The sequence below is a fragment of the Anas platyrhynchos genome, chromosome 4 (genome assembly GCF_047663525.1).
Source record: "Anas platyrhynchos isolate ZD024472 breed Pekin duck chromosome 4, IASCAAS_PekinDuck_T2T, whole genome shotgun sequence".
In the NCBI taxonomy this organism is placed as follows: Eukaryota; Metazoa; Chordata; class Aves; order Anseriformes; family Anatidae; genus Anas; species Anas platyrhynchos.
Genome location: NC_092590.1, coordinates 77,985,739 through 78,001,201, shown reverse-complemented (window position 1 = coordinate 78,001,201; position 15,463 = coordinate 77,985,739). Strand labels below are relative to the sequence as shown.

At 57.5% G+C, this 15,463-nt stretch overlaps 1 protein-coding gene across 1 annotated transcript; it reads left to right on the top strand.

Annotated features, from left to right (window-relative positions):
• Positions 1–7,598: 7,598 nt before the first annotated feature.
• LOC110353512 (uncharacterized) lies at positions 7,599–10,994 on the top strand. The gene is made up of 3 exons (XM_038177880.2): positions 7,599–7,836; positions 8,312–8,487; positions 10,166–10,994. The coding sequence occupies exons 1-3, from the start codon at positions 7,599–7,601 to the stop codon at positions 10,382–10,384; spliced, it is 633 nt and encodes a 210-aa protein (XP_038033808.2). The 3' UTR covers positions 10,385–10,994.
• Positions 10,995–15,463: the final 4,469 nt, after the last annotated feature.

The window sequence follows — 15,463 nt, the reverse complement described above, 5'->3', positions numbered from 1 at the left end:
CATGCCAATTAAGCGCCCTCGGGAACCCCGAGGCCACGCCCACATGGCCAAACACACGCCCATTCACCCCTAAGCCACGCCCGTTCATCCTTAAGCCACGCCCATATCGCCAAAATAATGTTCATTCATCCCTAAGCCACGCCCATTCATCCATAAGCCACACCCATTCATCACTAAGCCACGCCCATTCATCCCTAAACCACGCCCATTCATCCCTAAGCCACGCCCATTCATCCCTAAGCCACGCCCATTCACCCATAAGCCACGCCCATTCATCCCCAAACCACGCCCATTCACCCCTTAAGCCACGCCCACTCACCATAAACCACGCCCATCCTTGCCCAAGCCACGCCCACATCGTACAAGCCCCGCCCCCACACCACCCATTCACTCAAACCACGCCCACTCCCCATAAGCCACGCCCACACCGCCGACACCCATTCACCCCCTAAACCACGCCCATTCATGCCCAAAGCCACGCCCACACACCCCAAGCCACGCCCATTTCCCAACAGGCCACGCCCACAGCACCAAACCCATGCCCGTTCACCCCAAGCCCCACACTGCACCCCGGGGCTGCTGCTGGCAGCGTTCACCCTGCTCGTGCCTGCTGCACAGTGTGCGTGTGTGTGTGTGCACGTGTGTGTGTGTGTGTGCACGTGTGTGCGTGCACAGGCATGGGTGGGCATGCAGCTGCTTGTGTGCGCACATCTGTGCATGCACAGCCATGGGCACGCATGTGGGAGCATGTGGGAGCATGCACCTGCTTGTGCGTGCATGCATGGGCATGGGTGTGCATGTGTATGCATGCACATGTACACACGTGTGTGTGCATGCATGGATGTGTGTGCATGTGTGGACACAGGGGGGTGCGTGAATGCACTGGCATGTGTGAGCATGCACCTGCTTGTGTGTGCACTCGTGGGCATGCACAGGCATGGGCGTGCATGTGTGTGCATGCACATGTGTGCATGCATGGCTATGTGTGCGTATGCATATGCATTTGTGTGTGTGCATGCATGGGTGCGTGTGCTTGTGTGTGCATGCACGGGTGTGTGTGAGCATGTACCTGCTTGCATTTGCACGTGTGTGCTTGCACAGGAATGGGTGTGCATGCACAGCCATGTATGTGTGTGTGCATCTGCTTGTGTGTGCGTGCACATGCATGTGTGTGCATGCGTTGGCATGAATAGGCAAGCGTGTTCATGCACTTGCTTGTGTGAGCATGCATCTGCTTGTCTGTGTGCACACATGCACATTTGTGCATGCATGGACATGTGTGAGCATGCAGTTTATTGCATTAGCTTGCACCTGCTTGTGTGTGCATACACATCTGTGTTTGTGCATGCACATACAAGTGTGTGCACGCACGTGCAAGTGTGTGCATGCACGTACAAGTGTGTGCACACATAGGCATGCCCGTTAATGCCTGTGCATGCACTTGCTTGCGCGAGCATGCACCGTTTGCAGCAGGAGCACCCCAAAACCCCACACCCAGCAGAGAGAGCGGTGCAAAACCTCCGCAGCTCCGTGCCCTTGGACGCAGCCCCGGTGGCAGCAGCACCCGGTGGCCACCATGCCCTGCACCTCGTCCCTATTTCCTGCAAACACCCGGAGCCATTTCCCACGCAGCAAACGGGACAGCGCGCCCAGCCCCAATCCTAATCAGCAATTAAAAACCTCCCCGGCGAGCCTAATAACCTCACCGCACGGCAAAATCCGCCTCTCCCCGGGTCCCTCAAGCAAGGTCACGCCAAAAAACCGTGCTGGGGCTGGCGCACCGTGCTGGCCGGGGTTTTTGGGGTTTTATCTTGGGGCGATCGCAGCCCCTCGGGGCCAGGGCACCGATGGCACCGAGATAAGGCTGGCGGCGGTGGCACGGGTCAGCGGGACGGGGACGGGGCCCTGCTCTATCGGCCCCATCGCCGTTCCGCTCGGCCACATCCCCCCCTCTCCTCGCACTTATTTTTCTCCCTGCCCTGGCCCCCATGCAAATTTCCCACTAAAATATGCTCGAAACAGGGACAACAACAAAAAAAAAATAGATTTTTTTTTTTCTTTTCCCTTTTTCAGGGAATTTCTTATCGCCGCCGAGACGAACCAAAATCCAATTATACCTCCGGTGCCCGGCCCCACTCCGCCGCCGCCTCTTATCCCTGCGCAGCATCTGCCTTTTATTTTTCCTTCTTTTGATTGTTTTTCCCCTCTTTTTTGCCCCCCTCCCGCTGATTATCTCTCCCCTCCGCTGTCATTGCCCCTTAATTGTGTTTGTGCCCCCCCCCCCAAACCCCTGCCCTGCCCGGTTTGTAGCTCTCGTTTATTCATCTTTAAATAATAATAATTAAAAAAAAATCCTGCTGCCTTCAAATTTGGGGCATAAAGAGGTTTTTAATTACCCCTGAATCGGTGTATTTTTTTTTTTAATTATTATTATTCCATCCTCTGAGCTGGGAAAGCTGCTGGGAAAAGGGGGGTGAGGGGTGATGCTCACCCCATGGGGACACCGGGGTCACCACGTGGGGTGTCCCCACTGCAGGGGAGCAAAAAAATTGCATTTAGGTGAATTAAATTAATTAATCCGTCCTGGGATTAATGGGGGCAAGGGGTGTGTTGGGGAGGACCCCAAATCTCCATCCAGGGGCGGGGAGCACCCCAAATCCCCTGCCCACGGGTGCGCATCCCTCCCATAGCCCTGCTGCCCTGGAAATCGCACCCAAACTGCCCCAAATTTTGGGGACAGAAGGGGAGAGCACCCCGCAGACCCCCATGGGGCCGAAATTTGGGGACACTGCAAAGTGTCCCCTGCTATAGGGCCGCAAAAAAAAGTCCCCGCTCGCAAAACCCGGCTGCAAAAAGCCCCCCGGGGCATGGGGACGGGGGGGGGGGGGCTGGAGCTAAGACAAATAAAGAGTTCAAATGGGGAACGATTAAAAATAAAATAAAATAAAATAAATCGAAAGCGGGGGAGATAAGGCGCGGGCGCCCTCGCTCCCTATTTAACATTCATTGGATTGAATAATCAGGCCTCATTATCTCAAATTGTCTGCATATTTGCCCTCAAAATGCTAATTTGAAAGTTGGCTGCGAGCGCCGTCTGCCTATTTTGACTAAAATATGATTTTGCTGCATTGTGCATTGTTCGTAGCTCCGGGGGCATTTCCAGTTTCGAACCGAAAGGGGGGAAAAAAAATATAAAAAAAAAAAAAAAAAGAGAAAAAAAAATAAGAGAGAAAAAAAAAAAACTATCAAAGGCTGGCAGGGAGGGGACCTGGAGGGCCCCGCGCCGCCTGGAAATGGCATTTCCAGGCCTGCGAGGGAAATTCGAGGCGTTATCGGGGCCGGGAGGGGATGGAGGGTTTATCGTTAATCTGGGGAAGGGAAATGGGAGAAATAATTCCGTTTGATTATTCTGGTTTTGCGGCGCGGCACGGCTGGGGTTGACCTTTCCGGAGCCGCTGCTGCCTCCGTGTCCTTGTCCCCCACGCAGGGGGTTCTCCGCCGCATCCCAAAAGACAAGACCCAAAAAACCACGGGGCTGACCCCAAAACCCTTCAGCGGTCCCCAAAACCTCCCGAAGGACCCCAAAACGTTCACAGTGGGAGGGGAAACGGGGAGCGAGAGGCGCAATCTCCTTCCATCGCTCCCCTTCCCACCGGTTAATCAATAGCTCATCATGCGGGACCGGAGCCGAAAACCCCGTTCTCGGCCGAGGATTAGGGTGGGAGAAGGGCAAACGTCCTCGCAGCCTCCTCAATCCCCCGTTAGCGATGCCGCCCTTCGCCCGCCGGCTTACCCGCGCCCCGGGGACGCGCCGCCGCCGAGCGCAGCGGGGGATTAGCGGGGGGCCGCGGGGCCGGGGCGCTCGCTCGCCCTTGTGTTGACAAAAGGACGGGGACAAAAATCCCTCGCCATCAATTCCAGAAGCGCCTCTGGGGCCGGCAGTGACCCCGCTTTTGACTTTCCGGGCAGATGGAGGGGGTGGGAAGCAGCCCTTCGTCTTTTGGGGTCGCGGCACAGAGGGGACCCCAATGCGTAAAGACCCCAACAGGGAATAAACAGCAGGATCCCAAGCGCCTCGCACTGTTTTTTGCCCCAATATCCCATAACCCACAGGTTAGGTGCCCCACCACCAGCTCATGGTCCCGAATTGATGTCACCCCACAAGGATGTGCCCCTTTTTAGGGCTGGTTGGGGTTTTTTGCTGCAGCCCTGGTGCTGTCCTGGCTAGTGAAGGGCTCAATTTGGCCACCGATGGGGCTGCCAACATGTGGGGCGCTGTCCCCACAAGGTTTGTGAGCTTAGGGTGGGCTCTGGGGCCAGTTCCAGCCCCAGGCAGGGGGCAGAATCCCCATTTGTGCCCCTAAAGCAGCCACACTGGGGGACAGCACCCCTGGGTGCCCCAACCACCCTCCTCGGGTCACCCTTGGGTGGCTGCGGTGCGCGGTGGGACCGCATGGGGTGGCACCCACCACTGGGACCCCTGGGAGAAAATACCTGGCCTTGGGGTGTCCCACCCCATTGTGTCCCACCCCATTGTGTCCTATCCTGGTGTGTCCCATCCCATTTTGTCCCATCCCAGTATGTCCCATCCCATCGTGTCCTGTTTTTGTGCGTCCCATCCAAGTTTATCCCATCCTGGTGCATCCCATCCTGGGGTGTCCCATCCCATTGTGTCCCATCCCATCGTGTCCCATTCTGATGTGTCCCATCCTAAGGTCCCATCCCAGTATGTCCCATCCTGGTGTGTCCCAGCCCCGCTGGGTGTCCCCCCCCCCCCCCCGTCGCCCCTTGTCGCCGCCCGGTGTCGCAGCGCGGTGTCGCAGTGGCCTCTGGCGGACAGCGGGGGAATGGCCCCGGCCCTACTGCGAACTGGGACCCTGCTAACTGGGATCCCCACTAACTGGGATCCCCACTAACTGGGACCCCGCTAACTGGGATGCTCACTAACCAGAATCCCGAACTAACTGGGATCCCCAGTAACTAAGATCCCCACTAACTGGGATGCTCACTCATCAGGATGTTCCCTAACTGGAATCCCACTAATTGGGATGCTCATTAACTGGGATGCCCACTAACTGGGACCCCACTAACCGGGATCCCGCTAACTGGCTTCCTGCAAATGAAGGAGTCTCGTAACTGGGATGCTTCCTAACTGGGATCCTGATAAATAAGAGGCTGCAAACTGGGATCCCCGGTAACTGGGATCCCCACTTACTGACAGGTGCTAACTGGGATCCCTGTTAACCAAGAGCTTCACTAACTGGGATCCTACTGATTGGGGTTGTGCTAACTGGGATTGCACTAACTGGGATGGCTCTTAACTGGGATGCCAACTAACTGGGATCCCCACTAAATGGGATCCCCACTAACTGAGACCCCGCTAACCGGGATGCTCACTAACCAGGATCCTGAATTAACTGGGATCTCCGGTAACTAAGATCCCCTCTAACTGGGATGCTCACTAATTAGGATGTTCACTAACTGGAACCCCACTAACTGGGACCCCACTAACTGGGACCCCACTGACTGGGATGCCCACTAACTGGGATATCCACTGACTGGGATGCCCACTAACTTATCCTGAGCCACCAACCCCACAAAAGCCCTGAAACACAAATTGAGGGGGATTATGGACAAACGACCCTGATACTGGGGGCCCCGACACCGTGCCCCGAGCGAAATTCATCTCCCCCATCCATTTCCCCTATTTTAGCCCGGGACGATTTTGCTTGCAGGAACACCTCCCTCTGCCCGGGTTTTTCACCTCCCAGGGCTCCTGGGCGAGGAGATCCCATTGGAACTTTTTTATATTTTTTTAAAAAAGGGTTTTCTTCCCACTTTTAAAATGTCCTGGTTTGGCACCGCAAGCAGAGCTCCTCGGGCACCTGGCGGCAGCGGGCACCCCAACTCTGCTCAGCTTTTTATGGGAATTTCAGCTGCGTTGGTTAAAACACCGCTTTCCCCTAAAAATTGGGGTGTCCCCAGCCCCCAGTAGGGCCACTCCTGATGTCCCCTATCCGGGAGGGGGGTGATGTTGGAGGCCCCGATCCCAATGGGCAGACGGGGCAATCCACACCGTGCCCAGACAGCCGAGTTTGGGCTAATGACCTGCATTGATATTAATTAGCTCAGGAGCTTCCCCCCCATCCCACAGCGGGGCCTTGGGGCTTAGGATCAGCCAGGTGCAATGCCCGGACCTGCTCACATTCCTGCGTCCAGACCCCATTGAAGGAGGACCCCAAAAAAAGCCCTAAAAACCTCCCCTCCTTCTCTCCGGGGCAGGATTTTCCCAGCTGCCATCCCAAAACCCTGCAGTGTCCCCATTTGGGTCCCTTGTCACCCACATCCCACCCCCACAGATGCTTTTGGGGTCGGGGACCCTCGCTTTTAGGGCCAGGGGGTGTTTGCTCAGTGCCATCCCACAGCTCCGCCAGGAGAGGGAGGAAATAGGGAATAAATAAAAGGGAATAAATAAAAGGGAATCAATAAAGGGGAGAGCAACCCCATACCAAACACGCACCTCGCCGCGGTGCCTTTTTATCTCGGCCCTTTTAAGGCCGTAATTAAGAACTAATAATGCCAAATCTGCCGCCCTTTTATCTCTGCCCCCCCCAGGGCTTTTATTTGCCCCTGGTCACAGGGGTTGTGGGGTGGTGTCTGTGGGGCAAGCTGGGGATCGTGGCTTCACGGTGTGTTTTAGGGTTTTTTCTTATAAAACACCCAGGGAGCCTTCAGCAGCCAGCCCCATACAGAGTTGTGATCCCATACCCATGGTCCCCAACCCCATAAGGAGCCATGATCCCATCCCCAGCCCCATACAGAGCCTTGATCCCATCCCCAGCCCCATATGGAGCCGTAATCCCATCCCCATGGTCCCCAACCCCATACAGAGCCGTGATCCCATCCTCAGCCCTATACAGAGCCGTGAACACCAAGCAAAGGGGGGGGGGGCTCAGAACACCCCACAGATGTGGGTCCTGGCCCCACAGCTCCCCCCGCACCCCATTTCCTCCCCAATAAACCCAGTGGCGTCCTTTGACTGGGCCCAGCTCCCCCGCCGGGCTGGGCCCGAGGTGTGACTTTTCCCAGCTCATTAGGGAAAGCCGCTGGGGTTTAAGGATCTCAGGCCCTAATGACCATCTGAAGCCCATCAGCGGGGCCCTGCCGGGATTGGGGGGGGGATTTGGGGGGGCACCCACCTCTGCCACCGCATCCCCGGGGGTCCCCGGTCGTGTCCCTTCACCTGGAGTGTCTGGGCATGGCTGTGCCCACCCCAAAAAAAAAAAAAAAATAGGGGGTGCAGACAGCTGGGTGGTATGAGGATGCCAAGGGGGTGGCCAAAATTTCCCCTATATACACCTCGAGTGTCCCGAGGGGGCAGCTCTGGTGGCTTTGGGGTGTCCCCCCCCAAAAAAAACCCCTCCGCATCCTAAAGCAGGGCAAAGGGGGCACAAACCCAGTGGGGGCGGCCTCAGGGGGGTGTCCCGGGGCGGTCCCATCCCATCCCATCCCTTTGCAGCCCACCCATCCCGTCCCACCCCATCCCCTACCCCCCTGGCCCTATAAAGGTTGGCAGTGCAGCACCAGCAGCCCCCGCCATGCCGCCCCCAACCCCATCGCCCCCCTCCCAGCCTGGCCAGGCTTTCACCATCGCAGCCCTACTGGGACGAGCCTCACCCCCCCTGACCCCAAACCCAACCCCGACCCCAAACCCGCTTTTACCCCCCTGGGGACCCCTCCGGGACCCCATCCCCGACCCCACAACCCCTCCCCGGCCGCTCTGCGCCGCCTGCTGCGGACCCCCCCCAGCCTGGGCAGCTCGCCTGGGGGCCACAGGTAGGGTCTGACACCCCCCACATGTTGGGGGAGCTGTGGGGTGGCTGTGGGGGGTCCCCAAATTTCCACCTCCTTCCTCATCCCTTTGGGGACCCCTGCCCGCATTCCGCTTTGGGGTCGTTTCTTTTTGGGGGGAGCTCCTTTTTTCTCTTCTAGGGGTGTTGAGGAGGAATTGGGGTGCGAGGAGATCCTGTAAAAATGGGGGGCGGGGAGAAGATCCCCTAAAAAATGGGGGAGGGTGAGAAGATCCCCTAAAAAATGGGGGAGGGTGAGAAGATCCCCTAAAAAATGGGGGGGGGACACATTTGGAGAGACCCCTTTCTGCTCCTATATGGAGAGACCCCCTTGGGGAGCTCCCCTTCTGCCTCCCATGGCATCCCCTCGCTCCTAGGGGGGAACCCTGCAGGATTCCTCCCCCCTGCCCTAAAAAAAACCCCAAAACCCCATTCCTTAACCTTTCCGACCCCTTCCCCAGGCTTCCTCCTCTCCAAGTGCTGCTTGCCCATCCTCAAGGCCAAGGCCAAGCGGGTGCGGACCACCTTCAGCAGCGAGCAGCTGGCCCGGCTGGAGCAGGAGTTTGCGCGGCAGCAATACCTGGTGGGCGCCCAGCGGGGGCTGCTCGCCTCCACCCTACACCTCACCGAGGAGCAGGTAATAGGGCCGGGCTCTAACAGACCCTAAATGTCCTGGATCAGGCTCGTTTGTTGGCCAAAATTGCCGTGGAAAGGGTTTTTGGGGGGTGTGGGGTGGGATGAGGCGCAGCGCGGCTAGCCAGAGGGGTTGGCTTGATGGTGGATTGAAGGATTTGGGGTTTTTTCCCCCCGCTGGAAGGATTTGGCTTTTCGGGGTGGGATCAGCTGCTGGGGAATGGATTTTTGTCACCCCGGGGACAGAGCGTGGCAGGGGATGGCAGTACTGGACAGCCAGGATCTATGTAGGGTCTGGGCACTTGTGGGGAGCTGTATAGGGCCCAGGCACTTGGGGGGAACACTATAGAGCCCAGACACTCAGGGGGAGCTGTGTGGGGCCCAGGCACTCAGGGAAGCCATATAGGGCCCAGGCACTCAGGGGGAGCTGTGTGGGGCCCAGGCACTCAGGGGGAGCTGTGTGGGGCCCAGGCACTCGGGGGGGGGAGCCATATAGAGCTCAGGGGGAGCCATATAGGGCCCAGGTACTCAGGGGGAGCCATATAGAGCTCAGGGGGAGCCATATAGGGCCCAGGTACTCAGGGGGAGCCATATAGGGCTCAGGGGGAGCCGTATAGGGCCCAGGCACTCAGGGGGAGCCATATAGGTCCCAGGTACTCAGGGGGAGCCATATAGGGCTCAGGGGGAGCTGTATAGGGCCCAGGCACTCAGGGGGAGCCATATAGGGCTCAGGGGGAGCCATATAGGTCCCAGGCACTCAGGAGGAGCCATATAGGGCTCAGGGGGAGCTGTATAGGGCCCAGGCACTCAGGGGGAGCCATATAGGTCCCAGGTACTCAGGGGGAGCCATATAGGGCTCAGGGGGAGCTGTATAGGGCCCAGGCACTCAGGGGGAGCCATATAGGGCTCAGGGGGAGCCATATAGGTCCCAGGCACTCAGGAGGAGCCATATAGGGCTCAGGGGGAGCTGTATAGGGCCCAGGCACTCAGGGGGAGCCATATAGGTCCCAGGTACTCAGGGGGAGCCATATAGGGCTCAGGGGGAGCGGTGTGTGGCTCAGGCACTCAGGGGGAACCATATAGGTCCCAGGTACTCAGGGGGAGCCATATAAGTCCCAGGTACTCAGGGGGATCCATATAGGGCCCAGACAATCAGGGGGAGCTGTGTGGGGCCCAGGCACTCAGGGGGAACCATATAGGGCTCAGGGGGAGCTGTATAGGGCCCAGACAATCAGGGGGAGCCATATAGAGCCCGGGTACTCAGGGGGAGCCATATAGGGCTCAGGGGGAGGCCATGCAGGGCCCAGGCACTAGGGGGGAGCTATATAAGGCCCAGGCACTCAGGGGAAGCCATATAGGACTCAGGGGGAGCCATATAGGGCCCAGGCACTCAGGGGAAGCCATATAGGGCTCAGGAGGAGCCATATAGGGCCCAGGCACTCAGGGGAAGCCATATAGGGCTCAGGAGGAGCCATATAGGGCCCGACAATCAGGGGGAGCTGTGTGGGGCCCAAGCACTCGGGGGAAGCCGTATAGAGCTCAGGGGGAGACCATATAGGGCCCGGGCGCTCAGGGGAAGATGTGTAGGGTCCAGGAAGCTGTTTAGGGCCGGGGGGCACTGCTTTTGGCCGCTGGTGCTTGGCGCAGGCAGGTTGGGGCACCGAGCTCCGTCTCCTCCCCAGGTGAAGGTCTGGTTCCAGAACCGCCGCATCAAGTGGAGGAAGCAAAGCCTGGAGCAGCAGCAAGCCAAACTGGCCAGGATGGGCCTGGCCACCCCACAGAGGAGCCCCGACTCACAAAACCCCGGCGGCGAGGAGGATCGGGACTTCCCAGATGGGGCCGAGGACCCCCGGGACCCCACTGCGGCCCCCCTTGCACGGACTGGGGCAAAATGCCCCTGAGATGTCCCCTTAGGGGGGGTTCGTCCCACACGGTGGGAAGAAGCGTGTCGGGTACCCGCCGGGCAGCGGTTATTTTTGCAGGGCGAAAATAAATTATTTATGCGAGGCCGGGGTCGGAGGAGGAAGTGGTTGTGGTTTATGGGGTCCCCCGTAGGGCTGGGAGTCGTTGCCCGGCTGTGGGGTGGGTGGTTAAGCCTTGGCGGGTATAGGGTTTGCATCTGGGGTTGTCTTTGTTGTTGGAATAAGGGGGGGTGTGAATGGGGTTTGTGAGTAGGAGCATGTTCTGGAGGGCCGGGGGCATCCCATACACCCCACCCACTGTCAGACCCCTTACCTGGGTTCGTCCCAAAGGCACCAGGGTGCTCAGATGGCTCTAAAATCGCTCAGGACCTTTGCAGACCCCTTCTGTCCCGCAGTTTGTCTTTCCTGCCAGCAGAGTTCCCTTGTAATGCCCCACTCTGCCTACAGCTCGCATCGAGTGGGGGCTCGGGGCTGCAGCGATGGGATCCTGCTCTCCGCAGGAACCAGGAAAATTGGGGAAAAATGGGGAAAACGATGAGCCAAAGCTGAATCCCCTGCAAGGATGTAAAGGAAGAGACTATCAGAGACATAGGACTTTGTGGAAAAGGGAAATAGGGACCCCAATCCCTGCTAAGGATGGGACCCAGGTAAAGATTTTTTGCTGGCAGGTGAGAAACAGAGAGGAGATGATGCAGGGAGAAGGGGACGACGTGACGGAGGAAGCTGCCCTTTGTTCTGGCCGTTTTTAGGGCCGGGATTAGCCGGCGTGGCTCAAAGAACCCAAACTGTGCTAATGTCTTCACATGTCTGATGGGGCGCGCCGGCGGGTTTGACCCGCTAATCTGGCGTGCCGGTGGGTTTATTGCAATCAGCCCCGAAACAACGGGGCTCACGGGGGTGTTTTAATATCGCCCGGCCGGGGGGCGAGCTGATTGAGAGGGTTAAGTTGTTCTCAGGACACCTTTAATCCCCTGGGAGCTGGTGGTGCTCGGGATCGGGCGGGATCGGGCCATTTGGGGACCCGTCCCCGTGCCAGGCGATGCCCCTGCAGCTCCAGCAGCATCCGACTGGGGAAAGGGCTTTAATTAAAACTAGTGGGCTTGATTGAGTTTTCCAAATGCCCTGAGAGCTTGACGAGGTTTGGGGCTGGATAAAATCACCTGGGAGAGAGCCTTGGGCTCCTTGTGTCCCATTAGGATCCTTCTGCCCTGCAGCCCAGCAGTCCCTTCCCAAACCTGTGCACCGCCCAGCTGTTCTTTCACACATCTGGAAAAAAAATATATATATGAAAAAAAAGGTTGTTTAGCTGGTTTTCAGTCACTGGATTTATTTGCCCCAGGCTCTGCACGGGGACAGAGGGATGGAGGGACGTCGGGGCTGGATGGAGGGGTGGCCGCGGGGGAGATGGACAGAGAGATAGCAGAAGGGATCATCGGGGTGGGGCTGCAGCCCTGCGGCTCCCCGTGCCCCCCGCTGTCCTTCCTGCCAGGATTATTCCTGCTGGGCACACGGCGACGGCCCCGATCTGTTTGTAGGGCCAGGTTTGCTCAGGACACTAGGAGTTAGTGGGGTGCTGGAGATGCCACCAGCAGATCCCTGCGTCCCGGGCGCTTTCCCAGGCACATTTGTGTCACCAGCCCCATTTTCCTCCTCTGGCTGTCCCCTCACCCTCTCTTTTTGCTAAATGGGATTAGTTTGGGTTCTTTGGAGGGGTCGGGGTGCTGGGGCCAGCAGCCTGCCAGCAGCAGAGGCTCGAGTCACGGGGCCGCGGGGTCGGCCGTGCACGTTTCCCGGCTCCGTCTCGTCGTGTAATCTTGTTAAATGGTCAGGGAGCATTTCCCCCGCTTCTCCCTCCCCTTTAATTCCCGATTGAAACATCAAATAAAGCTTCCCGAGGCTGCCAGCAGCTCCACCTGCTCGGGGGAGAGGAAACACCACCACGTCCCACGTTTTGCAGCCTTATGGGGTGAATTCACCCTTTGGTGATGCCTTGGGTCACCTGGCCCTGCTTGGGTGGCACTGACCGAGGGGCTGCATGAAAACAGGGTGAAAATGGGGTGACCTGCCTGGAAACGCAGCTGCAGGGTCCCAAATCTCAGAGTTTAGGGGTCGCAGTCCTAAGGAAACTGGCTGGGTTTGTCATGGGGCAGCTGCTGGCCATCCTCCTGGCCCAGCACCGGAGCAGCTCCCTCCTCTGCTTCGCTCTGCTCCTTGCCACAGGGCTCTCCGAGGAACCTGCCTGGTTCATTTTGGTGAGATGAGTAGCTGGGGAAAAGAGAAAATCAAAAAAAATAAAATAAAAAATTGAAAAAAACTGCACCGTCGGTCATGGGAATGGGTACAGAGCCCCGAGCCTGAGTTCCCCTGCAAGGAGGATCCCGGGACGGTTTTTGGGGACGTTCCCAGGAGGGTTCTGGTGTGGGCAACCCCTCTTTGGCTTTCAGGAGAACAACTTTCTATCCTAATTATTTTGACCCCCCATTTTTCCTTCTGCAGAGCAGAGCTCAGCGCAGGGACCTCTTAAGCAGCTCCTGGGGGCTCCCTGGTGCCAATCTTTGGGGTTTTCTCCCCTTCCCACCCCCTGCTCAGGCAAGGTGACATCCCCACCCTCTGCAAATGGTTCATGGGGAATGGTTTTTTTTATAGGGGCTGATTTTATTATAAAACTCGCTTCCATTCAATCAGGTCCATCCCGATGGGGTGGGATGGAAGAAATAGGGGAAATGTGGGAGATTTGGGACCGGCAGGCGGATGAGGTGCCCCCCGAGCGCCGAAGCATCCCAGCAGGATGCGACCCCCGCGCCTCCCCCATCCTGCCCCCCCCCCTCTCCCTCTCTCTTGATTTAATAAGATGGAGGGGAATTAACGGGGCCGGAGCATCGGGATAATGCAGGACGAACAAAGGGGCAGCGCTAGCAAAGATGCTGCCAGCTTTTAATGATGAGGCCGGGCAGATCCCCCGCTAGCTGTCCCTTTGGAGAGGCGATTAAGAACATACTGTTATTGTTGAGGCCGAGAGATAAATCCCCGCACCGTTTCTGATGTGATCAGCCGGGGCTTCTCCCTACAATTTGTGATCCTATTGTGGCCGGTGTTTGCCCTGGGCGAGGAGAGTCTGGGAACCACTTATGAACCATCCTTTGGTCATTAGCCTCCTCATTAGGAGAGAACAATGAGGGGGAGAGAAGATAATTGAAGGGAGCAGCGGGCTGATGGCGCGCTCGGGACTGTCCCAGGGCTGCCTCGGTTTCCTAATTCCCAATTAATTCGGAATTTGGGGTTTGGGGATGCTCCTCGCCCCATGGAGAGCTGGTGGGAGCGTTTTGGGGTCCCCCCGACACTCAGCAGCCAGCCTGCTGCACCCCCCAAGGCTCCATCCCACAGCTTTTTGGGGCTGTATCCGGCAATTTTGGGGCAAGATTTACTCTACCCCTCATTTTTTTGGGGGGACAGGACCTGCTGCAGCCCGGTGCCGGAGCACGGGAAGCCCCCGGGGAGAGGCTCGGGGAGAAGCAATTCCTCAGGATGCTTGACATTATCAAGTGCTAATGAGAGCTGGATGGGGCTGAGGTGCTTTGCAGCCCATTACCCCAAATTAACCTGACAATGCCGCCGGGGCCAGCGTCTGCGGGGCCGGCTGGGTTGTGGATTGCCTGTCTGGGGCAGGAGGATGCTGCCCTTTGCCTCCCACCCCCCCATAAAGGAGCATCCCCTTTTTGTAGGATCCGTTTTGGGATGGGGAAGCCACCAGCTCCAGGGGTCCCCCGTTTGGGGTCATTCCCCACCGCCTTTCTGTGAGCATCTCCGTGTCCCCACCCGGGCTGTTTGCTTTTTTTTTGGGATCCTGGAGGGGATCACAGCTGCAAAAATCCAGCACGGGGGTAAAGCTGGCGCTCAGCACCCCTTTTCGAGGCCGATTTTGGGTGTTTTAAAGCAAAAATCACGAGCTCCTCTTCTCCCCACCAAGCTCTGCCCCAGAGGATGCTCGGGGCGATTTTCTCCCCCTCTTGTAGGATTACGAATGCACCGAACCTCGCTCACGTTTTCACATGGGGCTGCTGTGGGTTTGGGGGAAATTTCGCCCACCGGGAAGGCTCGAGGCTCGAGCAGGGTGCCCGGCAGAGGCGAGGTGCGAAATTTCTCATGGGCCAACAAGCGAGAGCGGCGGGGTGCCCGGGAGAAAGGAAAGGGGGGGGGGGGACAGAAAAAAAAAAAAAAAAAAACGAGTTGGGAGAGGAGGAGGAGAGAAAGCAGCAGCCGAGGAGAGACAAAAAATCCCCCAAAGCAGCGAGCCGGTTTGAAGAGTGGGGCGTTTTCTATGGGGGGATTGTAAAATGCGCTCTCTCTTTCCCCTTTGCAGGGGGGAACGAGGGCCCCCCCTCTATCTGATAGTCATTAGCATCAATTAGCCCCGTTTGAAGTAGGCAACATCTTTGTCTCTGCGCAAAAAAAGAAATGAAAAAACCTTTCAGGGAGCCCATAATAACATCTGGAGCAAGGAGAGGCTGAGCTCAAGTTCCCCACTTTCATCTCTTGTCGAGGTACTTGGAATGTTAATGCAGCCTCATTCTTTAATGGAGTTATCAGGAAATGCTTTTCACCCCCTTCCCTTTGCTCAGGGGGGATGTTTACAAAGGGCTGGGGGCTTTTTTTTTTTTGTCTTGTTGTTGTTTTGTTGTTGGGATTTTTTTCCTCCCCCCCCCTCTCCTTCCTTCGGGAGCTCCCCCTCCCCTTTGATTTTCTGCGCTCTTGAAAAAAAAAAAAAAAAAAAAGGAAAAGGAAAAAAAAAGGAAGAAAACACCCCCCAAAATAATAAAAAAATAATAAATAAAAGGGGAGCAGGGTCTGTCCTTTCATCTCGCCCTACAGAAGGTCCTGAGGATGCGGGGGGGGGGCCGGGGAGGCTCAACCTGCTCGGCCTGGCTGCTGGGTGCTACATTTCCCAAGTCGTTACCAGCGGGTGAAAATCTCCAGCTTTTTAAGCGGAATGCATTAGCTGAGCACACAGCCCTAATGGGAGCTCCTTTTTTGGGGTCTGCCCTGCCTCCCCCCCCTCTG

Coding starts and splice junctions, on each gene's coding strand:
- LOC110353512 (XM_038177880.2), top strand. CDS start 7,599: ATGCCGCCCCCAACCCCATCGCCCCCCTCCCAGCCTGGCCAGGCTTTC. Junction 7,837..8,311: donor AGCTCGCCTGGGGGCCACAG/GTAGGGTCTGAC, acceptor CCCCTTCCCCAG/GCTTCCTCCTCTCCAAGTGC. Junction 8,488..10,165: donor TACACCTCACCGAGGAGCAG/GTAATAGGGCCG, acceptor TCTCCTCCCCAG/GTGAAGGTCTGGTTCCAGAA.